We start from the raw sequence: 23,528 nt of genomic DNA, 5'->3' as shown, positions 1-23,528 counted from the left end.
TAACAAGTGAAATTTTCTGGTCAGCACCAAAGAGGTAATCTGTCAGGTGTACCCTCTCCATTCCCCACCCCCCTCCCCAGGAAGAAGAGATAATATGCATGATAAAAGTTTTGATGATCCCTTTCCCCAAAAAAGATGTCCTGAGCTAAAAATAATTTTCTTTCTTTTGCTAATAACTCCCTTGTCCCACCCTTCTTCCTATAAAAAAGCATTTGGTTTTGGATTCTAGCTGCTAGAAGGGATGCTGCCTGGTTCATGAGTCACTGAACAAAGCCAATTAGACCTCCAAGTTTACTGTTGAATTTTGTGGTTGTTGGTTTATTGTGGGTTTTGTTGGTTTTTTTTGGGGGGGGGGGTTGGCCAAGCACACAGCATGTGTAACTCCCGCTGAACCCTTGCCACAGCAGCAACCTGAGCCCCATGCAGGGACAATGCCGGATTTTTAACCTACTGTGCCACAAGAGAACTTCTGAATTTTGTTTTTTAACAGAAGTAAAGAAAGTTCCCTTAAGACTGCTCCAGTTGCCTCGGCAAGAAGTAATGAGAATGTGGGTTGGTGGCAATAGCGAATGAAAAAATAAGTGACTAACGGAAAATACTGCCAATGTAGCATTGAGGAAATTTACCTAGAAATTGGAAGTGAGGATTGAGGAAGAGGGAAGAAGCAAGTGTGACAAGGTTTTGAGCCCTGATCATGTAACCGAGCAGGGCCCCCTGGAGCTCCTGGGCACAAAAGCTTTTCTGTGTGTGTGTGTGTCCCCCAACCTCCTGACCTGCCATTTCTTGTTTTTAGAAAATGGGCCTCATCCAGCCTCCATGGCCTTCCCTGAGTTCCAAGAGGCAGGTTCAGGCAGCAGCTCATCAGGGAAGAAAGTGGATGCAGACAAGGGAGGAAGAGTCAAGCAACAATACTATGTATGGCCTTAGGGATTCTGGTTCTCTCTTAAGGGATACACATAATGACATAGGCATCTTATGCACCTAAGAGAAAAGTTATATTCCTTAACCTTCTTTTCTTTTCTTTTTTTAAGGCCACACCTTAGGCATATGGAAGTTCCCAGGCTAAGGGCCAGATCAGAGCTGCAGCTGACAGCCTACACAACAACCACAGCAACTCGGGATCTGAGCTGCATCTGTGACCTACACCACAGCTCACGGCAATGCTGGATCCTTAACCCACCAGGCAAGGCCAATGATCGAACCTGCATCCTTATGGATACTAGTCAGGTTCATTACCACTGAGCCACAAGGGGAACTCCTCCTTATGCTTCTTTTAGAAATGAATACTTTAAAATTGAACAGCTTAGAGCCCTTCCTTGGGCTTCTCCCTGCCTTAATTGCATCCTAAACACAATATCCTATAAGCTAAAGATTATGCACCCTGAGCACAATTGCCTGTGGGTTAAAGATTATTATTAACACATGAAATTTTTTAGGAACTTTCCTAGTTTGCCCTGAGCTCTGGTCGATATGCCCTCTTTGAGAGTACTGTTATTTTAGGCAATAATCCAAAAGACCACACCACCATGATCATGCTGAGACCTGACACCAGCTTTGATGACTAAGATTTCCCCAAAGAAAGAAGAATGCATGTTTTCCCCAATCCTGATTGCGATCTGAAAGACTGTTTTTCTTTTTTACTATAAAGCTCCCCATAATTCTTCCACATGGAGGACACAGTCTTTAAGGCATTATCATGCTATGGACTCCTTTCTCTGGCAAAGCAATAAAAGCTGTTTTTTTTCTCTTCCGCCCAAAACTCTGTCTCCATGTTTCTATTTGGCACTGGTGGACAGAGGCAACAATACCTCAAGGGAGTTCTACTGTAATCCCCATTTTACACATGAGAACCTTAAACTTGGAGAAACAAAGTAACTTCCCGAAGAGCAGATATTCAAAGCCAGGCAGTCTGCCTCAAGAATCCAAGCTTTCAGCCACTAATCTCCTGTGCAGCCCTGTTAACCAGTCAGGCCTGGAAGCAAAGTAAGTGAGGCTTATTTTTGTGCATGGTGTGAGAGTGTGTTCTGGTTTCACTGATTTGCATGCAGCTGTCCAGTTTTCCCAGTACCACTTGCTAAAGAGACTGTCTTTTTCCCATTTTATATTTGTGCCTCCTTTGTCAAAGATTAATTGACCATAGATGTCTGGGTTTATTTCTGGGCTCTCTATTCTGTTCCATTGGTCTGTTTTGGTACCCAGTACCACACTGTCTTGATTATATTGTGGCTTTGTAATATTGTCTGACGTTTGGGAGAGTTATGCCTCCTGCTTATTTTATTTTCCTCAGGATTGCTTTGGCAATTCTGGGTCTTTTATGGTTCCATATAAATTTTTGGATTGTTTGTTCTAGTCCTGAAAAATGCCATGGGTAATCTGATAAGGATTGCACTGAATCTGTAGATAGCTTTGCATAGTATGGCCGTTGTAACGATATTAATTTTTCCAATCCAGGAGCATGGAATATCTTTCCATTTCTTTGAGTCCTCTTTAATTTCCTTGATTGTTTTATAGTTCTCAGCATATAAGTCTTTCACCTCCTTGGTCAGCTGTATTCCTAGGTATTTAATTTTCTTGGATATGTTTTTAAAGGTATTATATTTTTATATTTCTTTCCTAATATTTCACTGTTACTATACGGAAATGCAACCAATTTCTGAATGTTAATCTTGTATCCTGCTGCTTTGCCAAATTCATTTCTCTGTTCCAGTAGTTTTTGGTGGAGTCCTTGGGTTTTCTATAAATAGTATCACGTCATTTGCATAGAGTAACAATTTTACCTCTTCTCTTCCAATTTGGATACCTTTTATTTAGTTTGTCTGATTGCTGTGGCTAGGACTTCCAATATTATATTGAATAAAAGCGGTAAGAGTGGGCATCCTTGTCTTGTTCCAGATTTTAGTAGGAAGGCTTTCAGCTTTTCTCTGTTGAGTATTATATAGGCTGTAGGTTTATCATACATGGTTTTTATTATGTTAAGGTATGTTCCCTCTACACCCACTTTGGTAAGAGTTTTTTTTTTTGTTTATTTTTGTCTTTCTAGGGCCACATCCTCAGTATATGGAAGTTCCCAGACTAGGGGCCAAATTGGAGCTACAGCTGCCAGCCCGCACCACAGCCACAGCAACTCAGAATCTGAGCCACGTTTGTGACCTACACCACAGCTCACAGCAACACCAGATCCTTAATCCACTGAGCGAGGCCTGGGATTGAACCTGCATCCTCACAGATCCTTGCCCGGTTCGTTAACCACTGAACCACGAAGGGAACTCCTGGTGAGAGTTTTTATCATGAATGGATATGGGATTTTGTCAAATGCTTTTTCCGCATCTATTGAAATGATCATGTGGTTTTTGACTTTTCTTTTGTTAATGTGGTGTATGACATTGATTTGCATATGCTGAACCATCTTTGTGAACTTGGGATGAATCATACTTGGTCGAGGTATATGATCTTTTTTATATGTTGTTGGATTCAGATGGCTAAACTCAAAAGGGCTCAAAGACTTAAATATAAGGCACAATAAAACGCCTAAGAACATAGGCAAAACATACTCAAACATCAACTGTACAAATGTTTTCTTAGATCAGTCTCCCAAGGCAATAGAAATAAAAACAAAAATAAACCAGTGGGACCTAATCAAACTCAAAAGCTTTCGCACAGTAAAGGAAACCATTAAAAACAACAACAACAACAAAAAAAAAACCTTACAGAATGGGAGAAATGGTTTCAAATGATGCAACTGACAAAGGCTTAATCTCCGAAATATACAAACAACTTACACAACTCACCAGCAAAAAAACCAACAACCCAACTGAAAAATGACCAGAAGACCTGAATAGACATTTCTCCAAAGAAGATATACAGATGGCCAACAGGCACATGAAAAAATGCTCGACATCACTAATTATTAGAGAAATGCAAATCAAACTACAGTGAGGGTACCAGCTCACACTGGTCAAAATGGCCATCATTAACAAGCGAACAAATAACAAATGCTAGAGGGGGTATGGAGAAAAGGGTACCCTCCTTTATTGTTGGTGGGAATGTAAATTGGTACAACTACTATGGAAAATTAATATGGAGGTTCCTCAGAAAACTAAAAATAGAACTACCATATGATCCAGCAATCCCACTCCTGGGCATATATCCATATAAAACTTTCACTGAAAAAGATACATGCACCCCTATGTTCATAGCAGCACTATTCACAACAGCCAACACATGGAAACAACCTAAATGTCCATCAAACAGATGAATGGATTAAGATGTGGCATATATGTATACACAAAGGAATTCTACTCAGCCATAAAAAAGAACAAGGAGTTCCTGTCGTGGCGCAGTGGTTCACGAATCCGACTAGGAACCATGAGGTTGCGGGTTTGGTCCCTGCCCTTGCTCAGTGGGTTGACGATCCGGCGTTGCCGTGAGCTGTGGTGTAGGTTGCAGACGCGGCTCGGATCCTGCGTTGCTGTGGCTCTGGCGTAGGCCGGTGGCTACAGCTCCGATTCAACCCCTAGCCTGGGAACCTCCATATGCCGCGGGAGCAGCCCAAGAAATAGCAAAAAGACCAAAAAAAAAAAAAAGAACAAAATAATGCCATTTGCAACAACGTGGATGGAAATGGAGACTCTCATACTAAGTGAAGTAAGTCAGAGAAAGACAAATACCGTATGATATCACTTATATTTGGAATCTAATAAACAGCACAAATGAATCTATCTACAGAAAAGAAACAAACTCATGGACATGGAGAACAGACGATTGCCAAAGTGGGTAGGGGAGGGAGTGGATGGACTGGGAGTTTGGGGTTAATAGAAGCAAAGTATTACATTTGGAGTGGATAAAAAATGAGATCCTGCTGTATATAGCACAGAGAACTATATCTAGTCACTTGTAATGGAACATGATGGAGGATAATGTGAGAAAAAGAATGTATGTATTATATATATGTATGACTGACTTTGCTGTACAGCAGAAATTGACCAGAACAGTGTAAAACAATTATAATACAAAATAAAACGTAAGTGTGGCAACCATGAATCAGTCTGCTTAGCATTTTTAGGCAAGTGAAAGTTTACAAATTGTATTTGAAAACATTGCCTAATATCCAAGTAGGCTGTTCAAATTTAAATGCTTAACTAAATATGACTTTTGTTTTGAGAGATAAAATACTGCCTGCCAAATCAGCAACTGTAGCCACCTCCTAGGGTGAGCAGGTAAGCCCTGAGGGAACTCAGGAAGGAAACAAATACCTGCCACCTAGCAGTCATTACACTGCAGCCACTCCAAAGGTGAGCCCAGAGGAATGCAAAAAAACCCCCCAAAATACCAGAGTTCTTATCGTGGTTCAGCGGAAACGAACCTGACTAGTATCCATAAGGACACAGGTTCAATCCCTGGCCTCGCTCAGTGGGTTAAGGATCCGGCGTTGCCATGAGCAGTGGTGGAGGTCGCAGACACTGCTCAGATCTGGTGGTGTTGTGGCTGTGGCATAGGCCGGTGACTAAAGCTCTGATTTGACCCTTAACCTGGGAACTTCCATATGCCATGGGTTTGGCCCTAGAAAGAAAAAAGAAACAAAATACAGGCCTCAGATACCTGAGGTGCATATCAAAGTAATGATTGCAATGAGCTCAGATCCTTGCATCTTCCTTTACAAAGAAAAGCGCTAAATTCCTTGAGATATCGTTTTCCTTTATTAACAATAATCTTTTGTTCCTACTACCTGCCCTTCTTTGCAAAACTCCTATATACATTTAGCTCCCTCCTGGGCTCTTAGGAGCAGTTTCTCAGAGCTATCTAAAATGCTGCCTCCTGAGTCCTCATTTTGCCCCAGATAATACTTAACTCGGAACTCACAAGTTGTACACCTTTTTTTTAAGTCAATAGTTTCTTTTTCTCAGATGTTGTGGGGTTTTTTATTTTTTTTTATTTTTGTCTTTTTAGGGCTGTACCCACAGCATATGGAGGTTCCCAGGCTAGGGATCAAATCAGAGCTGTAGCTGCCAGCCTACACCACAGCCACAGCAATGTGGGATCCGATAATCCGCATCTGTGACCTACACATGGCAATGCTGGATCCTTAACCCAATGAGTGAAGCCAGGGATCGAACCTGTGTCCTCATGGATACTAGTCAGATGCATTTCCACTGAGCCACGAGAGGAACTTGGGTTGTTTTTTCTTCTTTTTCAGCCACACCTGCATCGTATAGCAGTTTCCAGGTCAGGGATTGAATCCAAGCCACAGTTGCAACCTATGCCACAGCTGGAACTCCTGTTGTTTTTAATGCTAGAAAATTTTCTGTACCCTTTTGGTAAATGAGGATTGCTGTAATGTGCCCCAGAAAGATCTGTCAGGAAAATTGCACAACTGTGCCAGTTTAGGCTGTTTCCTCTTCCTGAGATTTCCTCCTACTGTCTTTCAGAAAGTCACTTGTGTAATAACAAAAGCTGACAGCGAAGGGAGGGCTCTCTACCTTAGTACAGACTCACATTCAACATAATCCAATACAGCCACAATCCAGCTGATACTAGTGGGAAGGTGGGATATTGTGACTTCTAAGAAATTTATATTTGGTCCGCGTCCCCTTATCTGGCACAAGGTTCCTAAAATGTTTCAAAGTGATGAGAGCAAGAAAGGTATCTTTTGCTAGGGTGATGAGGTGAGTTTGGGACTCCACCTAAGGATAAGGGCTAGTTGCCAAGTGATTTGAGGGTTAGAACTTTCAGTCCCATCCCTGACATTGGCCATTGGTGACCGAATTAAACCTCCAGCCCATCTCCCGTCTCAGTCTCGCTGCTGCGTTACCTACAGCTTCCAGATTGATGAACCTGCAGAGGTTCAGAGCGGCACTGGGAGAGAGCCTGGAATCTCCTCGCCCTTTCCCTATACCTACCCTACCATCCAGCTGTTCCTGAGTTACATCCTTTTACAGTAAACTGATAATCTAATTAAGTAAAATGTTTCTCTGAGTTCTGTGAGCCGCTCCAGCAAAACAATTGGAGCCAAGGTGGTGGCGGGGGGGGGGGGGGGGAGGTCACAAGAATCTCTGATTTATAGATAAACAGTCAGAAATAGGAGTTCCCACTGTGGCTTGGCAGTAATGAACCCAACTAGTATCCATGAGGATGTGGGTTTGATCCCTGGCCTCACTCAGTGGGTTAAGGATCCAGCGTTGCCATGAGCTGTGGTGGAGGTCGCAGACGTGGCTCTGATCTGGCGTTGCTGTGGGTGTGGTGTAGGCTGGCAGCTACAGCTCAGATTTGGCCCCTAGGCTGGCAAGTTCCATATGCTGTGGGTTGTGGCCCTAAAAAGCCAAAAAAAAAAAAAGAGAGAGAGAGAGAGAGAGAGAAGTAAAGGCATACCTCAGATACTGTGGGTTTGGTCCCTAGACCACAGCAATAAGCGAGTCACATGAATTTTTTGTTTTCCTAGTGCATACAAATGTTATATTTACACTATATTGTAGTCTATTAATGTGTAATAGCATTATATCTTTAAAAATGCATATACCTTAATTAAAAAATAATGCTAAAAGAAATCATCTGAGCCTGAGGCAGGAGATAGGTGGGCTCCAGGACAGACATTTACAACCAGCCACCAGTTTATACTTTGAGATGGAAATAACAGGAACAAGGTAATATCTGGACTTTGCCTTCTGAGGACACTTTAAATAATGGTAATGGCAGGGGCAGAGAGGTGCTAAGCCTGGCCTGGGCAAAAGATCAAGAGGTCATGAGCCTCCCATCCTTGGGGTCAGAAAGATCCCAACTACACACGCACAATAAGACCCCTCAGGATCAGAAAGGGAGGGGAAGCCAGGTCATAATAAGTCCTGGTAACCTTCCCATAGCCCTTGCTCTGGAATCCGTCTTGGCCAAAAGATGTGCATGCACATTGGGAAGGGCCCTGGGTTCAATCAGGTGTTAAGAAACAAAGCAAAGTAAATGGCCAAAGGAAAACAAAGACCCGGAAGAACTGCCCCTATGTAAGTAACTTAAATCACCCCTTTGGCATGATGCCCACCAGCAAGGGTATCCACTCCTGAATGTGCCATTTTGCTTCTAAACTGCTTCCCTGTGTGCTCTCCCACATGCCAACGGTATCACTAATAATAAACTTTGTACCTGTTTTTACAGTCCTTGCCTCTTTGAAACATTCTTGCTTTCAACAGGGGCAACAATCAAGGCAATTCTGCTTTTAGCCTCTAGCCCCTAGTGGTCTAGTGGCTAGGATTCCAGTTTTCACCCAGGCTGCCCGGTTCAATTCCTGAGCAGGGGGTTAAGATCTTGCTTCAAGCCTTCACTCACTCCTGTTTCTCTAAAGTCAAGCCTTCAGGAAGATGTCATCTTTTTGCTGTGGAGGGTTTTGCCTCCATGTTAATGGCTGCTCACTGCTAAGGGTGGTGTTTGCTGAAGATACAGTGACTGTGGTGATTTCTTAAAAGAAGACAACAAAGAAGTTCGCCACATTGATTGACTTTACTTTTTACAAATGATTTCTCTGTAGCAAGCAATACTATTGGATAGCATTTTACCTATAGCAGAACTTCTTTCAAAATTGGAGTCAATTTTCTCTCAACCCTGCTGCTGGGTTTTTTTTTTTTTTTTAGGGCCCACATTTGCGGAATATGAGGGTTCCCAGGCTAGGGGTCCAATCGGAGCTATAGCTGCCGGCCTACACCAGAGCCACAGCAATGCTGGATCCAAGCCTCCTCTGCAACCCACACCACAGCTCACAGCAACGCTGGTTCCTTAACCCACTGAAGAAGATCGGGGATTGAATCCACATCCTCATGGATACTAGTTGGGTTCGTTAACTGCTGAGCAACGAGGGGAACTCCTGCTGCTGTTTTATCAACTAAGTTTATGTAATATTCTAAATCCTTTGTTGTTATTTCAACAATCTTCACAGCATCTTCACCAGGAGTAGATTCCATCTCAAGAAACCACTTTTCTTTGCTCATCCATAAAAAGCAACTTCTCATCCAATAAGGTTGTATCATGAGATTGCAGCAATTCAGTCACATCTTCAGGCTCCCTTTCTAATTCTAGTCCTTCTGCTATTTTATTTCTACCATATCTGCAGTTACTTCCTCCACTAAAGTTTTGAACTCCTCAAAGTCATCCATGAATTTGGAATCAACTTCTTCCAAACCCCTATTAATTATGTTAATATTGCCCCTCTTTCCATGAATCATGAATTTTTTTTTTTTTTTTGGTCTTTTTAGGTCCGTATCTGCAGCATATGGAGGTTCCCAGGCTAGGAGTCAACTGGAGCTGCAGCTGCTGGGCTACACCACAGCCACAACAATGCCAGATCTAAGCCACATCTGTGACCTACACCACAGCTCACAGCAATGCTGGATCCTTAATCCACTGAGTGAGGCCAGGGATCAAACCTGCCATCCTCATGGTTCCTGGTTAGACTCAGTTCCACTGAGCCACAGTGGGAACTCCCGAATATTCTTAATGGCATCTAGAATGGTGAATCTTTTCAAAGTGTTTTGAATTTACTTTGCTCAAATACATTAGAGGAATCATTATCTAGGCAGCTGTAATTATTTTGTTAATATAATGTAAACAAAATGCATTTCCTAAGTAATAATACTTGAAAGTATTATTTCCTAAGTATTAATATGTATTTCCTAATAATACTTGAAAGCTGAAATACTCCTTGACCCATGGGCTACAGAATGGATGTAGAGTTAGCAGCATGAAAACAACAGGAACCTCATACATCTCCATCAGAGCTCCTGGGTGACCAGGTATGTTGTCAATGAGCAGTAATGTTTTGAAAAAAGAAATCTTTTTTTCTGAGCAATGGGTCTCAACAGTGAGCTTAAAATATTCAGGAAACCATGCTGTAAAAACACCTGTGCTGTCGTCCAGGTTTGTTGTTCTATTTACAGAGCACAGGTGGAGCTGACTTAGCATAATTCTTAAGGGCCCCAGGATTTTCACAATGGTAAAATCTTTTAAGGACTAGCTTCAACTTAAAAGTCACCATCTGCAGTAGCCCCTAAGAAGAGAGGTAACCTGTCTTTGAAGCTTTGAAACCAGGCACTGACTTCTCCTTTTAACTATGAAAGCACTAGATGGCATTCTTTTCCAATAGAAAGCTGTTCTGTCTACACTGAAAATATATCGACTGTAGCCACCTTCATTCATTACCTGAGTGAGACCTTCTGGATAACTTGCTGCAGCTTTTACATCAGCACCTGCTGCTTCGCCTTGTACTTTCATGTTATGGAAATGGCTTCTTTCCTTAGTCCTCATGAACCAGCCTCTGCGAGCTTCAAACTTCTCTCCCACAGCTTCCTCATCTCTCTCAGCCTCCAGAGAGTTGAAGGCTTTGCTCTGGATTAGGCTTTGGTTTAAGGGAACCTTGTGGCTGGCTTGATCTACCCAGACCACCAAAACTTTCTCCACATCAGTGATAAGACTGTTTCACTTCCTTGCCATTTGGGTGTTCAGTGGGACAGCACTTTTGATTTCCTTCAGGTAGTCTTCCTTTACATTAACCACCTGGCCAACCGTCTGATGCAAGAGGCCTAGCTTCTGGCCTACCTCAGCTTTCACATGAGAGATGTGTAACTCTTCCTTTCACTTGAACACTTAGGGGCCATTACAGGGCTACTAATTAGCCTAACTGCAACACTGTTACATCTCAGGGAATGGGGAGCCCTGAGGAGAGGGAGAGGGATGGGGAAGGACCAGTGGGTGGAGCAGTCAGAACACACACAACATCTATTGGTTCACCGTCTTATATGGGTGCAGGGATGCCACTGAGCAATTACAATAGTAACCACATATCACTGATTGCAGATCACCGTAATATAATAATACTGAAAAAATTCAAAGAACTATGAAAATGTGACAGAGACACCAAGTGAGGAAATGCTGTTGGAAAATTGTGCCCATAGAATTACTCAACGCAGGGTTGTCACAACCTTCAATTTGTAAATAAGAGTATCTGTGAAATACAATAAATCAAGCGCAATAAAAACAGGTATTACAGTTAACCACCTGGACCTGTGATGGGAGTCTGAAGTGGGGGCAGCCTTGTGAGACTGAGCTTTTAACCTGGGGAATCTGATCTCCTATCTCCAGGTAGGTATTTATTATTCCAGGCTTTACATTTATTGCTAATATACCATGCTCTATAAATATACAGGAGCCTGAAAATAGCAATCTAGTACTTAAATAATATAGGCACTTGCTGAAGTCTTTATCAGTACTCAGCCCTCCTTTATTATGGCTTTTTTTTTTCTTTTTTGGCTGCCCCGAAGCCTATGGCATTACTAGGCCAGGGATCCAGATCCAAGGTTACAGTTGTGACCTACACCACAACTGTGGCAACACTGGATCCTTTAACCCACTGTGCCAGGCCAGGGATCGAACCTGCATCCCTGGTGATGCAACGATGCCACGAATCACATTGTGCCACAGGGGGAACTCCTACTAATGGCTTTTAAAAAACATTTTTTAAAAGTGCATGATAACTTTGGGCTACTCTGTTGAGTGAAGACCGGAATAAAACATTTCCAGTAATGAATAAGATGTATACAGGTTGAGATTAGAAAATGTCAAATGGTGGAAAAAATAATTTTAACGTAGCTCAATTTAAACAGGGGGCCATTTAAGTATCTAATTTGAATCTTCAGTATTTCACTTATTTTACATGTTAATTCCATTATACCAGGTCTTATTTTGGTAATTTCTCAAACTGTTCCAAACAAGACAAAAAAGGAATTTAATTTCTGTCAATTACATTGTGTGTCTTCATGTGACCAGGATGAGAAATTTCTGCTCCCTATACAACAGTCCCAAGAGGAAAAGAATTCTCCCAGTCCACCAGTGAGGAACAAGTAACACTGTCATCAGAATAAGGACTGGAGGGAGTTCCCTGGTGGCTCAGTGGGTTAAGGATCCAGTGTCATCACTGCTGTGGCATGGGTTTAATCCCTGGCCCAGGAACTTCCACATGCTTCAGGCATGGCCAAAAAAAAAAAAAAAAAGAATAAGGACTGGACAGCTGGATAGCTGGGAACATTCACATTCTTTCTCCTTCCAGACCACTTCATTTCAGCAAACAAGGACCAATTCCTTTCAAAATTCAACTTTAGTCAAAAATCACTGAAGTCACGATAAAGCCACAAATGCAGACATTATAAGACATGGACAAAGTGCTCCAATAAGGTGGCAGGGATCTCAGGTGGGGCCTTTTCTTCAATAAAAAATGCATTCAGAAGGTTCAGGAGCATGATTCCATTTTCCTGAAAATGTCTCCTGACACCCTGCTGAATCTTCTTCAACTATGCCTGCTGAGACCAGAGAAAACCGATCACATTTTTCAAGCATGCTTTGTATCAAGGCTCTGGAATACCAAAGAAGAAAAGCACATTTAGTTGTTACTATTCACTCTTTTCACAAAACTGATAAACCCACAAAGAAGCAGAGGATTCAAAAAGCTGACTGACTCTGTGCATCAAAGACACAGTCAACAGAGTGAAGAGTTCCCACTGTGGTTGCAACGGGATCGGCAACATCTCTGCAGCGCCAGGATGAAGGATGCAGGGTCAATCCCTGGCTTGGCAGAGTGGATAAAGGAGCTGGCACTGCTGCAGCTATGGCGTAGGTGAAAACTGCCGCTCAGATCTGATCCCTGACCGGGGAACTCCATACGCCGTGAGACAGCCAAAAAGGAAAAAAAAAAACAACAACTGAGTGAAAGGCATTTTTATGGAAACAGCATCTTGTCCTATCAAATAAGAGAAGATATATGTAAATTGTGTATCTGAGAGGTTAATATCCAGAATATATAAAGAATTCATATAGCAACAACAACAATGAAAATAACAGTTTTAAAATGGGCAAAAGACTTGAACAGGAATTTCTCCAAACATGACATTCAAATGGCCAACTAGCACATGAAAAGATGTTCAACATCACTAATTATTAGGGACATGCAATAAAAACCACAATGAGGTAGCACCTCATGCCCATTAGGATAGTTACCATAAACAAACAAAACGGAAAACAACTAGTATGGTGAGGATGTGGAATAATTGGAACCCTTGTGCCCTGGTGATGGGAATGTAAAATGGCACAGGTTCTAGGTGCCTCAAAAAATTAAAATAGGACTACTCCTGATCCAGCAATTCCACTTCTGGGCATATACCCCAGAGAATGGCAAACAGGGTCTCAAAAGAGATCTTTGAACACTCATGTTCATAGCAGCATTACTCACAGGAGCCAAGAGGTGGAAGCAACCCAAGTGTCTATGGACAGATGAGTGGATAAACAAAATGTGGTTATACATATAGTGGAATTTTTTTTTTTTTCTCTACCCATGGCATTTGGAAGTTCTCAGACCAGGGACTCAAACCCCATGCCACAGTAGTGACAATGTCAGATCCTTAAACACTGAGCCACCAGGGGACTCTGGTTATACATACATATAATGGAATATTATTCAGCCTTAAAAAGGGAGAAACTCTGACATGTGCTGTAACATGGATGAACCTTAAGGACATTATGCTAAGTGAAATAAGCCAGTCACAAAAAGACAATACTGTATGAGCCAACTTATATGAGGTACCGAGAGTAGTCAAAATCAGACACAGAAAGTAGAATGGTGGTTGCCAAGGGTTGGGTAGAGGGAGAAAGGAGGAGATATTGTTTAGTGAGGACAGAGTTTCAGTTTTGTAAGAGGAAAAAAGTTCTGGAAATTGACTGCACAATGATATGGCTATTCTTAACCCTACTGAACCAAGCACTTAAAATGGCTGACAGTAAATTTTATGTTATCTGTATTTTACCACAATTAAAAAAAAAAACCTGAGATGACTATGGACATGGTAGCAATTATATATATGTGCATTAATAGATATACACACACCCACACATACATATTATACACACACACACACTTTTTTTTTTTCTTTTTAGGCCTGCACCTGTGGCATATGTAAGTTCCCAGGCCAGGAGTTGAATCAGAGCTACAGCTGCCAGCCTACACCACAGCCACAGCAAACTCAGGATCCAAGCCGCATTTGCAAGGTATGCAGCAGCTTACAGCAATGCCAGATCCTTAACACACTGAGGGAGGCCAGGGATCAACCCCCTATCCTCGTGGATACTAGTTGTGTCTTAACCCACTGAGCCACAATGGAAACTCAAGGAACTCCTATTCTTAAAGATCTGAGTACACATCAGACTTGGGTACTCACATTAACCTAAGTAGTGTCTTGGTCATGACTGTGAGCAAAATACTTTAGTCTCTAAACTTGGTCAACAGATGAGTCTCCGTCCCCCACACCTGTTAGGAAGGGACTGGAACTACATGATGTCCACAGTCCCATCCACCTCTGAAAATCTATGGGATTCTTCATTCCTCAAGGGCCTATGGACAGGGCATGACAAAGACATGACAGACAGACATTACCTCTGCCTTTTCTCGGCAATCCTCAGGATATCGCAGGTTCTGGTAAACCTCTCTGATAGCTCGAGGGTCAAACCACATTCCTCTAGCAATGACCAGGCTCGATCGGGGCCCATGGCCTTAGCTAACAGGAGTGCCACATTCTCCACATTGATAGGAGAAGGCCCATCGCTGAAGTTCCCATTGGGTGGCTTCTGTGGGGCTGGCTTGGTGCTCTTATTCTGTACCAGGTGCAGGAGAAGCTTCCATTCCTCCACAGTCTCCGGATCCAACCTACCCGAACACACAGAAACAGTGTTGGGTCTGACTGTCCTTAACACTGCCTGCATACAGAAGTGGTCAAAGCCATTTATGAAAATGTTCAATACCAAAATATAAAAGTATTAAAGAACATAATCGCACCACCCTAACACAAAGTTGTTTTCTAAATTATGTGTTGAATACATAAGTTCATGATAAGAAGCAGCAGCCATAAAATGAGCTTCAAATTCTTTCATTTGCTCACGTGGTAAGTAATTACCCACAGGGCACATTCCATTCTAGGCACTGAACATGAATGAGGAACAAAACAGACCAGATAACCCCCTGCACTCTCATGGAGCTCACAGCCTAGCAAAGGAGACAGACCATAGACAAATGCATAAATAAATCTATGCTTATAAACTGTGCTAAGTGCTTGCTATACAGGAAAAGATCAAGGAGCCATTAACAGATTGGCAGTGGCAGGTTTGGGTTTTCCTTCTTCCCTTCCTCCCTCCCTTCCTTTCTTCTTTCTTTTGAGGTCACAGAAGGGCTCTACAAGGAAGTGACATGTAAGCAGAGAGCTAAAAGATGAGACAAGCTTAGAGTTCCCGTCATGGTGCAGAGGAAAAAAATCCAACTAGGAACCATGAGGTTTCGGGTTCAATCCATGGCTTTGCTCAGTGGGTTAAGGATCTGGCGTTGCCATGAGCTGTGGTGTAGGTCGAAGACGTGGCTCGGATCTGATGTTGCGGTGGCTGTGGTTTAGGCTGGTGGCTGTAGCTCCAATTCGACCCCTAGCCTGGGAACCTCCATATGCTGCGGGTGTGGCCCTAAAAAAAAAGGCCAAAAAAAAATGAGACAAGCTTAGTGAGCATGTGATGTGTATATGGTTCTCATGAGCAAAAACTTGGGGGGAGGGTGTCAGGAAGGAGCCTGCATTTCTTTTTTTTTAAACTTTTTTCTTTTTTGGCCACCTCCCTTGGCATATGGAAGTTCCCAGACCAACGATCAAATCTGAGCCTGAGCTGTGACCTACCTCACAGCTGCAGCAGCACTAGATCCTTAACCCACTGCATCACTGTAATAGGCTGGGGATAGAAATGGTGCCTCCACAAAGACAAGCCAGATCATTAACCCACTGTGCCACAGCAGGAACTCCCAGAGCCTGAATTTCTGACAAGGGAAACATGGAAGATGACCTGACACAGGAAGGAACTTGGTGAGTTCAAGGAACTCAAGGCCTACAATACCCACAGGCAGTAGAGAAGAGTGAGTATGAGATGATAAGGCCAAACCATAAGGTAACAGCTTAAGAATCTGGATTTTATTTTGAGTCCAACATAAGCACTTTCAAGGAGGAGAGCCACATAATCCAATTTTTTTTTTTTTTTTAAAAAGAACCATTCTGCGTTGCTGTGGCTCTGGCGTAGGCTGGTGGCTGCAGCTCCGATTAGACCCCTAGCCTGGGAACCTCCATATGCCGTGGGAGCGGCCCAAGAAATAGCAACAACAACAACAACAAAAACAAACAAACAAACAAAAAAAGGACCATTCTGGGAGTCAGCAACATGATGGAGGGGAAAGCTACCTTTGTTTCTCTCCTTCATCCTACAAGTAGTAAACATCCACAATGCAACCAAGGTGCCTGTGTCCAACACACCAGGAGAGTTTTCCACACACCAGTACATCTAAAGGTGGTAGAAAGGAAACAAAGAACCAAGGGAATAGTGAAGGCAGTACCTGCGGTCCCAGCCTTCAGCCTGAGCCTGACAGTAGCAGGGGCAGTGGTGGAGATGACTCTAGGCCTGTCACAATAGTACCTGTGGCTACAAGAACTGGGCAACAGTGGCAGTGGGACCTAGGACCCTGTCCCTCCAGCCACCAAGGAGCCCATGACTCCAGGCCTCCACCTCCCCACCGAAGTAGCAGAGCGCATGAATCTTACAACACTGAACATGGCAGAGGTGCCTATACAATCCTGGCAGACAGAGATGGCAGAAAGTGGAAAGTGCAGACTCTCAAATCGAACCAGAGGCAGCTGAGATAAAAGAAGCCCCCAAATTTGTGCTATAGCACCACCTAGTGTAAAATAAGAGAAAGGCCTCTAATTTCTAACCTGTTGAATTGTTAGAATCAAGCAGAAAGGTGTTTACTGCTTTAAATGTGCAAGGGGCAACTCACAAAGCACCATGAAGAACCGCAGTAACACTGTACCACAAAAGGAAAACAACAATGCTCCAGAAACCAAACTTAAAGCCACAGAATACTGCAATATAACTGATAGAGGATTCAAAATATCTAAGAAAGTCAAAGAGTTACAAGAAAACTCAGAAAGGCAATTCAGTAACTCAGGAACAAAATTAATGGACAGAGGAATACTTCACCAAAAAGATTAAAATTCTAAAAAAGAGGAGTTCCAGTTGTGGCTCAATGGAAATGAATCCGACTAGAAACCATGAGGTTGCGGGTTTAATCCCTGGTCTCACTAGTTGCCATGAGCTGTGGTGTAGGCTGCAGGTGTGACTTGGCTCCTACATTGCTGTGGTGCAGGCTGGCAGCTCTAGCTCCGCTTTGATCCCTAGCCTGGTAACCTAGGTAGGGCCCTAAAAAGACCCTCCCAAGTAAAATCACCACACCTTGAAGAGTGATAAATATGAGTTACGAGGAGAGAGAAATGTCAAGAAGAGACCCTCATTTAATATACCAAGGATAAGAATAGCTATTATTATTATATTAACAAAATATTAAGAGCACTTTTACTTGTTTTTTGGGGTTTTTTTTTTGTCTTTTTTTTTAGGCCCGCATCCGCAGCATATGGAGGTTCCCAGGCTAGGGGTCTAATTGGAGCTGTAGCCACCAGCCTATGCTAGGGGCCACAGCAATGTGGGATCCAAGCCATGTCTGCAACCTACACCACAGCTCATGGCAACACTGGATCCTTAACCCACTGAGTGAGGCCAGGGATCGAACCTGCATCCTCATGGATGCCAGTCAGGTCCGTTAGCTGCTGAGCCACGACGGGAACTCCAAGAGCATTTTTATTTGGATGGGAAGAATTTTAGGTGATATTTTCTTCATTCTTTCTAGATTTTCAGTTTTTTCTATAACAAGCATCATGCTGTTACTCTAAGAGCATAAATCACATATCTTTTTTGAAATTGTAAAAATAATGTATTTATTTTTCAGAAATGTATACATGCCTGTAGCTCTAGTCCTATAAAACTGACCTTGTTTCATTTCTGAAACAAAGATGATTCAGTTATTATTGCTATAACTGTGACATCTGAAGCTACTAACCTTTGCCAGTCAACTTGCTGCTTTACTCTGTTCTAACTTTCCTTCTCCCACAACTACAGGGCTGAAAAAGGCAGGAGGTCACACTGCTAGATGAAGGATTCCTTTGTCATGCTGGTTGGCATCTCTGCACTGAGATGAATATAGCACCACTACAAAACAGAGCAAGACTACCTCTCTGAGTACAGAATGAACTCTCAGACTTCAGCTATCAGTATGTCAAAGTCCGAGTCATCAGATTGCCACTTTATCTGCATGGAATTGAGGAAAGTTATTAAAAAAAAAAAAAAAAAAAACCAAAAAAAAGACCTAAGTATCTGCCAAAAAGGCTTAGGAAAATCTGACTGCTACTTCAAGTTCATCGTAATGATCTCTAACTTTGGGCTGTGTTAAGCGACACAATGCAGAGAAAAAACCCTGAGTACAAGCTTTAGAGACAATCAGACCTGGTCTGAACAACAACTCTAGAATTAACTAGTTGTATGACTGTGGGAAAACTAACTGTCCTTTTTTCTGGGCTTCAATTATAACTTCTGTAAAACAGAAATAATAGCAACTATCCCACAGGTTTGTTATCTCATTTAAATAGCATATGGCAAAGCATCTAGTTAGCATAATGGCTTAGACAGTAGGCACTTATTAAACAGAAAAGTTGCCTGTAGTTTCATGATATACCAAGTAGTACAAATCAAACAAATAATTAAAAAGCAACCCAGGAGTTCCCGTCGTGGTGCAATGGTTAACAAATCCGACTAGGAACCATGAGGTTGCGGGTTCGGTCCCTGCCCTTGCTCAGTGGGTTAATGATCTGGTGTTGCCGTGAGCTGTGGTGTAGGTTGCAGATGTGTCTTGGATCCCGAGTTGCTGTGGCTCTGCATAGGCTGGAGGCTGCAGCTCCAATTCGACCCCAGCCTGGGAACCTCCATATGCCACAGGAGCGGCCCAAGAAATAGCAAAAAGACAAAAAAAAAAAAAAGCAACCCAAAGCAAACCTCCACAAATTTGATAGCTAGCTAGACTGGATGACTGAAATGTTTATCAATTTCTTTACTGAAAAGTCTGTAGTGACTTCTAAAATACTGTAACCAAGAGTAAATGACTGGGATTTACATACCACTGTCCCCTTCCATCAGGCTCATATCATTCAGATATACAATGTTGGTGAAGGCCTCTCTTCTTCTCCCCAGCTCCAAACAGAGAATAAGATATCCAGGCCAGAAACTTTAAAGAGACCAAATATGAAGAGAGGAATAAAAGGCAGTAAGTTTATCTAGAGCTGTGCTATCTGATACAATAGATATTAGTCTGATGTGGCCATTTGCATTTAAATTAATTAAAAGTAAATAAAACTTAAAAGTCAGTTTTTTACTTAGCCAATCCATATTTCAAGCACTCAATGGCCATATGTGGCAAGTGGCTTCCACATTGGGCAGTGCAATAGAACATTTCCACTGCCTCAGAAAGTTCTAACAGGGGAGTTCCCATTGTGGTGCAGTGGTTAACAATTCTGACTAGGAACCATGAGGTTGAGGGTTCGATACCTGGCCTTGCTCAGTGGGTTAAGGATCCTGCGTTCCTGTGAGCTGTGGTGTAGGTTGCAGACGTGGCTCGGATCCTGCATTGCTGTGGTTGTGGCGTAAGCTGGCAGCTGCAGCTCTGATTTGACCCCTAGCCTGGGAACCTCCATATGCTGCAGGTACGGCCCTAAAAAGACAAAAGACAAAAATAAATAAATAAATAAATAATAAAAATAAAAAGACACTTTTATGCAGAGGAAAAAAAAATCCCAAATGATAGATCATATCAATTCTGGCTCTTAACTACAAAGTTATTAACTAAAATGACTCTAATCTTAACCTGAGCTTCTAGGAGAATTCTCACTTACCCATGAGACTTACAAATGTCAGTCATTTTCTCTTTGTTGTAAAATCTGCAGGAAGTTTAATTAGAAGGAGGATTAATTGACTGTAACCCCAGGAAAACAAGTGAGAATGAGGCCTGGAAAATGAAAAAATACCAGTAAATTAGATAGGAAACAAATTACAAAATGTTTATTTGTCAGCTAATAGGTAAGAACAGAATTTAATTACATTTTTCCCATTATTATATTTTTTAAACATTTAGCTATTTTTTTCTAGGACGGATACCTGTTCAGTTTTTAAAATTATATATTTTAGTAATCAAAAGCAAAAGAAGAAGCCCATAATTCCCTCACTCCCAGATACCTATTTCATATCTCTCCAGACCTTTTTTTCTAGGCATCTAGAAAAAAGCTTTTAAAAAGGTTTTTAAGCTTAAAAGCTTAAAGCTTTGGGAGCTTTTAAAAAACTTCTCCTGGAGGAAAATACAAAGAACATTTCCAAAACATTACAAGTATCAGGGTGTATTTTTTATGAATTTTGATTCTTTATGAAATCAGATTCTTAAGAGGGTCTGTGATTCAAAGAGTGTTCAGAACCACTAAGCAGTGCCTGCAATCTCTTCCACAGCTGTTCCTGAAGCCCAGAATGCTGTATGTGAATAAACTGGTTTCACTCCAAGGAGCAGCAGAGCTTAGAGACAGGACTCCTTCTATACCTGGGGTCTCCTTCATCGTCCATAGTGCTGGTGCTGGGGGGAGCATGGTGGGACACGGCCAACAGCAGCCAATCCAATCTCAAAGACTCTGGTTGCAGAAGGGACTCAAGGAAGGATGGCCTAAGAGAAAGTTGGGGAGAGAAGGGAAAGATAAACTGTGCAGCTGTGCAGAAAATGTTAAGGGATCAATACAGTGGGTGAAATTACTTGAAAAACCCTTCTGCTATAAAATGTATGGAAATACGGGTGAAATTCTAAAAGCTTTTTAAATGAAGAGTTGACCCTCAAGATAATAAGGAGACTACCAAAGGGCCAAAGAAAAAGAGAAATAAACACCAGTACACTAACCAACCGGAAGAGGGAGCGGGGAAGTTGCCATTCTCAATAACCAAGGGACATGTGTGTTTACTGCCATGTGGTGATAGGAAACGAGGCCTCAGCCTAAAGAGGCTAAGAGCTAGAACTGAGATCCACCCACAAAAAGCTGGGATATCATCAGTAATAAGGTGGCAGAAAATCCCCCATGGCAGAGACAACAAAGAAGCTTATCTGTCTTATCCTAGGCCCTGAAGCAGGAGTTTAATTTTACAGTGTCAATTGATCGGAGAATCTCTGAGAGTAAGAGAGGGACAAAAGAGAAGTGTGGTTATGTACACACTTGTGGTGTGTGCTGTGAACTATGAGAGAGTGGTACATGATTGTGAAAATCCTTCTCTTCCATAGCAGGTGCCTTAATCCAACTGCTTATATAAGAGAAACACTGCCCTATCAAAAGAAAGGAGTCTTTTTTAAAAAAAGGAAAGAAGAGTCTACAAAAATTCTCCTTCTCACCGTTGATCTTCAGGCCTTGATTTCACCAGACTGTCTAAATAGGCCAAAAACTGAGCAGGATGATGATGACAAAGTTGCATGACATCCGAAGGCAAAATGGATGGGTAAAATCTGATGAAGGATCGAAGGGCAGATTCTCCAAATTTCTCATACAATCTGCATTCAAAAAATAAAACATGTTAGTCTCCAACTTCAGTGAGGAAATATAATTGGTTAGATTATCTATGTACATATCAGAAATAAAAATAAATATACTAATGAGAAGCCATTAAACATGTAATTGAGTAAAACCTTAGAGACTAAGAAAATGTCTGTGCTTTAGTTCATATGAACAACAAATAGGACAACTCACCGAGTAGCATAAGCAATCAGCAAAGGACTGTCAAAAGGGACTGAGTCTTCCAATAACTTTAATCTTGTTGGGAGGTCTCCTTCTTCCATCTTTATATATGTAGGATCAGAACTTGCCGTTTCTAAAAGACAAAGCACACCCTGCTCCCTTCATCTCAGAGCTGTAAATATTTAATTCATGCACACATTATTCAACAATCACTGATCATGCAACTACTGTGTGCAAGGCCTAACATTTGTGAAGCATTGTAGAAGAGACAAAAAGAGACTAAGAGACAACCTCTACTTTTAAGGACCTTAAAATCAAATCGGGAGAAAAAGCATATTGGACAAGATGGAGAAACAGATAACCAATATATAAGTGACTATTACCATTGAAAATGTGTCCTTTATATATGTAATATACATATATTATGTATATGATATACATATTATATAATACATAAGCATATTACAGTAATATATGTACAACATATAGTGTATATATAATATACATGTTATATAGTACATATATAAGGTACTATATATACAAGCTAATATATGTGTAATTTATGTATCTACCATCAATGTCAAATTCCTCAGTTTTTTTCTAAAATGAGTACCCCAATCAGTCTTTTTAAACAAAATAATCAAATTTAATTAAATTAACTTTTAAAATATTTTTCTTTTTTTTAGGGCCACACCTGAGGCATATGGAAGTTCCCAGGCTAGTGGTCAAATCTCTACCTGCAGCTGCTGGCCTAGGCCATAGCCACAGCAGTGCCAGATCCAAGCAGAAAGATGGATGGAACCCACATCCTCATATAGCTGGGTTCTTAACCTGCTGAGCCACAACAGGAACTCCCAACTTTTAAAATATTTGACCTATGTTTGAAAAACATTAGTTATAGCAAATCTTCCTCCAAAGGAAGATCTGACTTGGGGAACAGCCAAGTCATTTAGAACCAAAGTATATAAATAAAGTGAATGAAGATTTGGTTAAAACCATTCATAGTTTAAAACATATACACACATATATATATGAACCTAAAGTAAAATGAGTTTTTTCAAGTAGTTTTCAACTGGCTCTGAAGACAATCCAAAAGAACAGTTCCAAAGCTGTCTTCATAATTACAGCCTCATTACAAGAGTAGAGCCTGTTCAGCAGACCAGTTTTACTATTTCCAATTTGATTGGGTCAGGAAGTAAGTATAACTACTTCAAGGAGTTCAGAATAGAAGCCATCATTTGGAACATGAGAAGTGAGGGAAAGGTTTATGATTGGGTGGGTCTTAAGCCAAACTAATCCCCTTAAATTCAAGGAAGCAAAAGCATCACCTCAAACACCCACACTTGCTCTAGGCAGCTCTAGCAATAAGTTAACCACTCAGGTTGATGGAGGCCCTTTTTTGCTACTTTCCTCTAATGAAGGTTGGGTATAATCACATAACAGAGACAGATACAGCAAATTCCCAGGAAGTAATAATGTCAAATATTTGAACCTATTTGAAAAGATATAACTTTTCTTAACTTCAACATAAAAGACAGTCTATCTCAATTCAGAAAAAGAAACTGAAATCATCTCTTTTTTGTTTTGGCCACACCCTTGGCCTGTGGAAGTTCCTGGGCCAGGGATCCATCCCACACCACAGCAGCGACCAGCGTCACTGCGGTGACAATGCTGGATTCTTAACCCACTGAGCCACAAGAGAATTGCTGAAATTACTTCTTATGCTTTTAACTGCTACCTGTGAATTGAAGCAGAACTGTACCCACAGATCCTTGTTTCTAGAAACATTGAAGATCT

The 23,528-nt window shown here is 41.6% G+C and overlaps 2 protein-coding genes across 2 annotated transcripts in view; both read right to left on the bottom strand.

The window, feature by feature from the left end:
* Positions 1-14,560, bottom strand: part of LOC125125322 (serum amyloid A-2 protein-like) — a 39,282-nt gene extending 24,722 nt beyond the window's left edge. Inside the window, 1 exon segment of the mRNA XM_047776170.1 lies at positions 14,450-14,560. The gene's annotated coding sequence lies outside the window, so the exon portion shown is untranslated.
* Positions 10,732-23,528, bottom strand: part of HPS5 (HPS5 biogenesis of lysosomal organelles complex 2 subunit 2) — a 40,572-nt gene continuing 27,775 nt past the window's right edge. The window contains 9 exon segments of the mRNA XM_047776173.1: positions 10,732-12,341; positions 12,343-12,379; positions 14,450-14,719; positions 19,094-19,204; positions 19,869-19,908; positions 19,911-19,981; positions 20,561-20,680; positions 21,392-21,547; positions 21,744-21,864. Of these exon segments, the coding sequence (XP_047632129.1) occupies positions 12,318-12,341; positions 12,343-12,379; positions 14,450-14,719; positions 19,094-19,204; positions 19,869-19,908; positions 19,911-19,981; positions 20,561-20,680; positions 21,392-21,547; positions 21,744-21,864 (950 nt within the window). The 3' untranslated portion in view covers positions 10,732-12,317.

The sequence above is a fragment of the Phacochoerus africanus genome, chromosome 4, assembly GCF_016906955.1.
Source record: "Phacochoerus africanus isolate WHEZ1 chromosome 4, ROS_Pafr_v1, whole genome shotgun sequence".
NCBI classification, from domain to species: domain Eukaryota; kingdom Metazoa; phylum Chordata; class Mammalia; order Artiodactyla; family Suidae; genus Phacochoerus; species Phacochoerus africanus.
The sequence above is the reverse complement of the archived record's forward strand: the minus strand, read 5'-3'. Positions and strand labels throughout refer to the sequence as shown.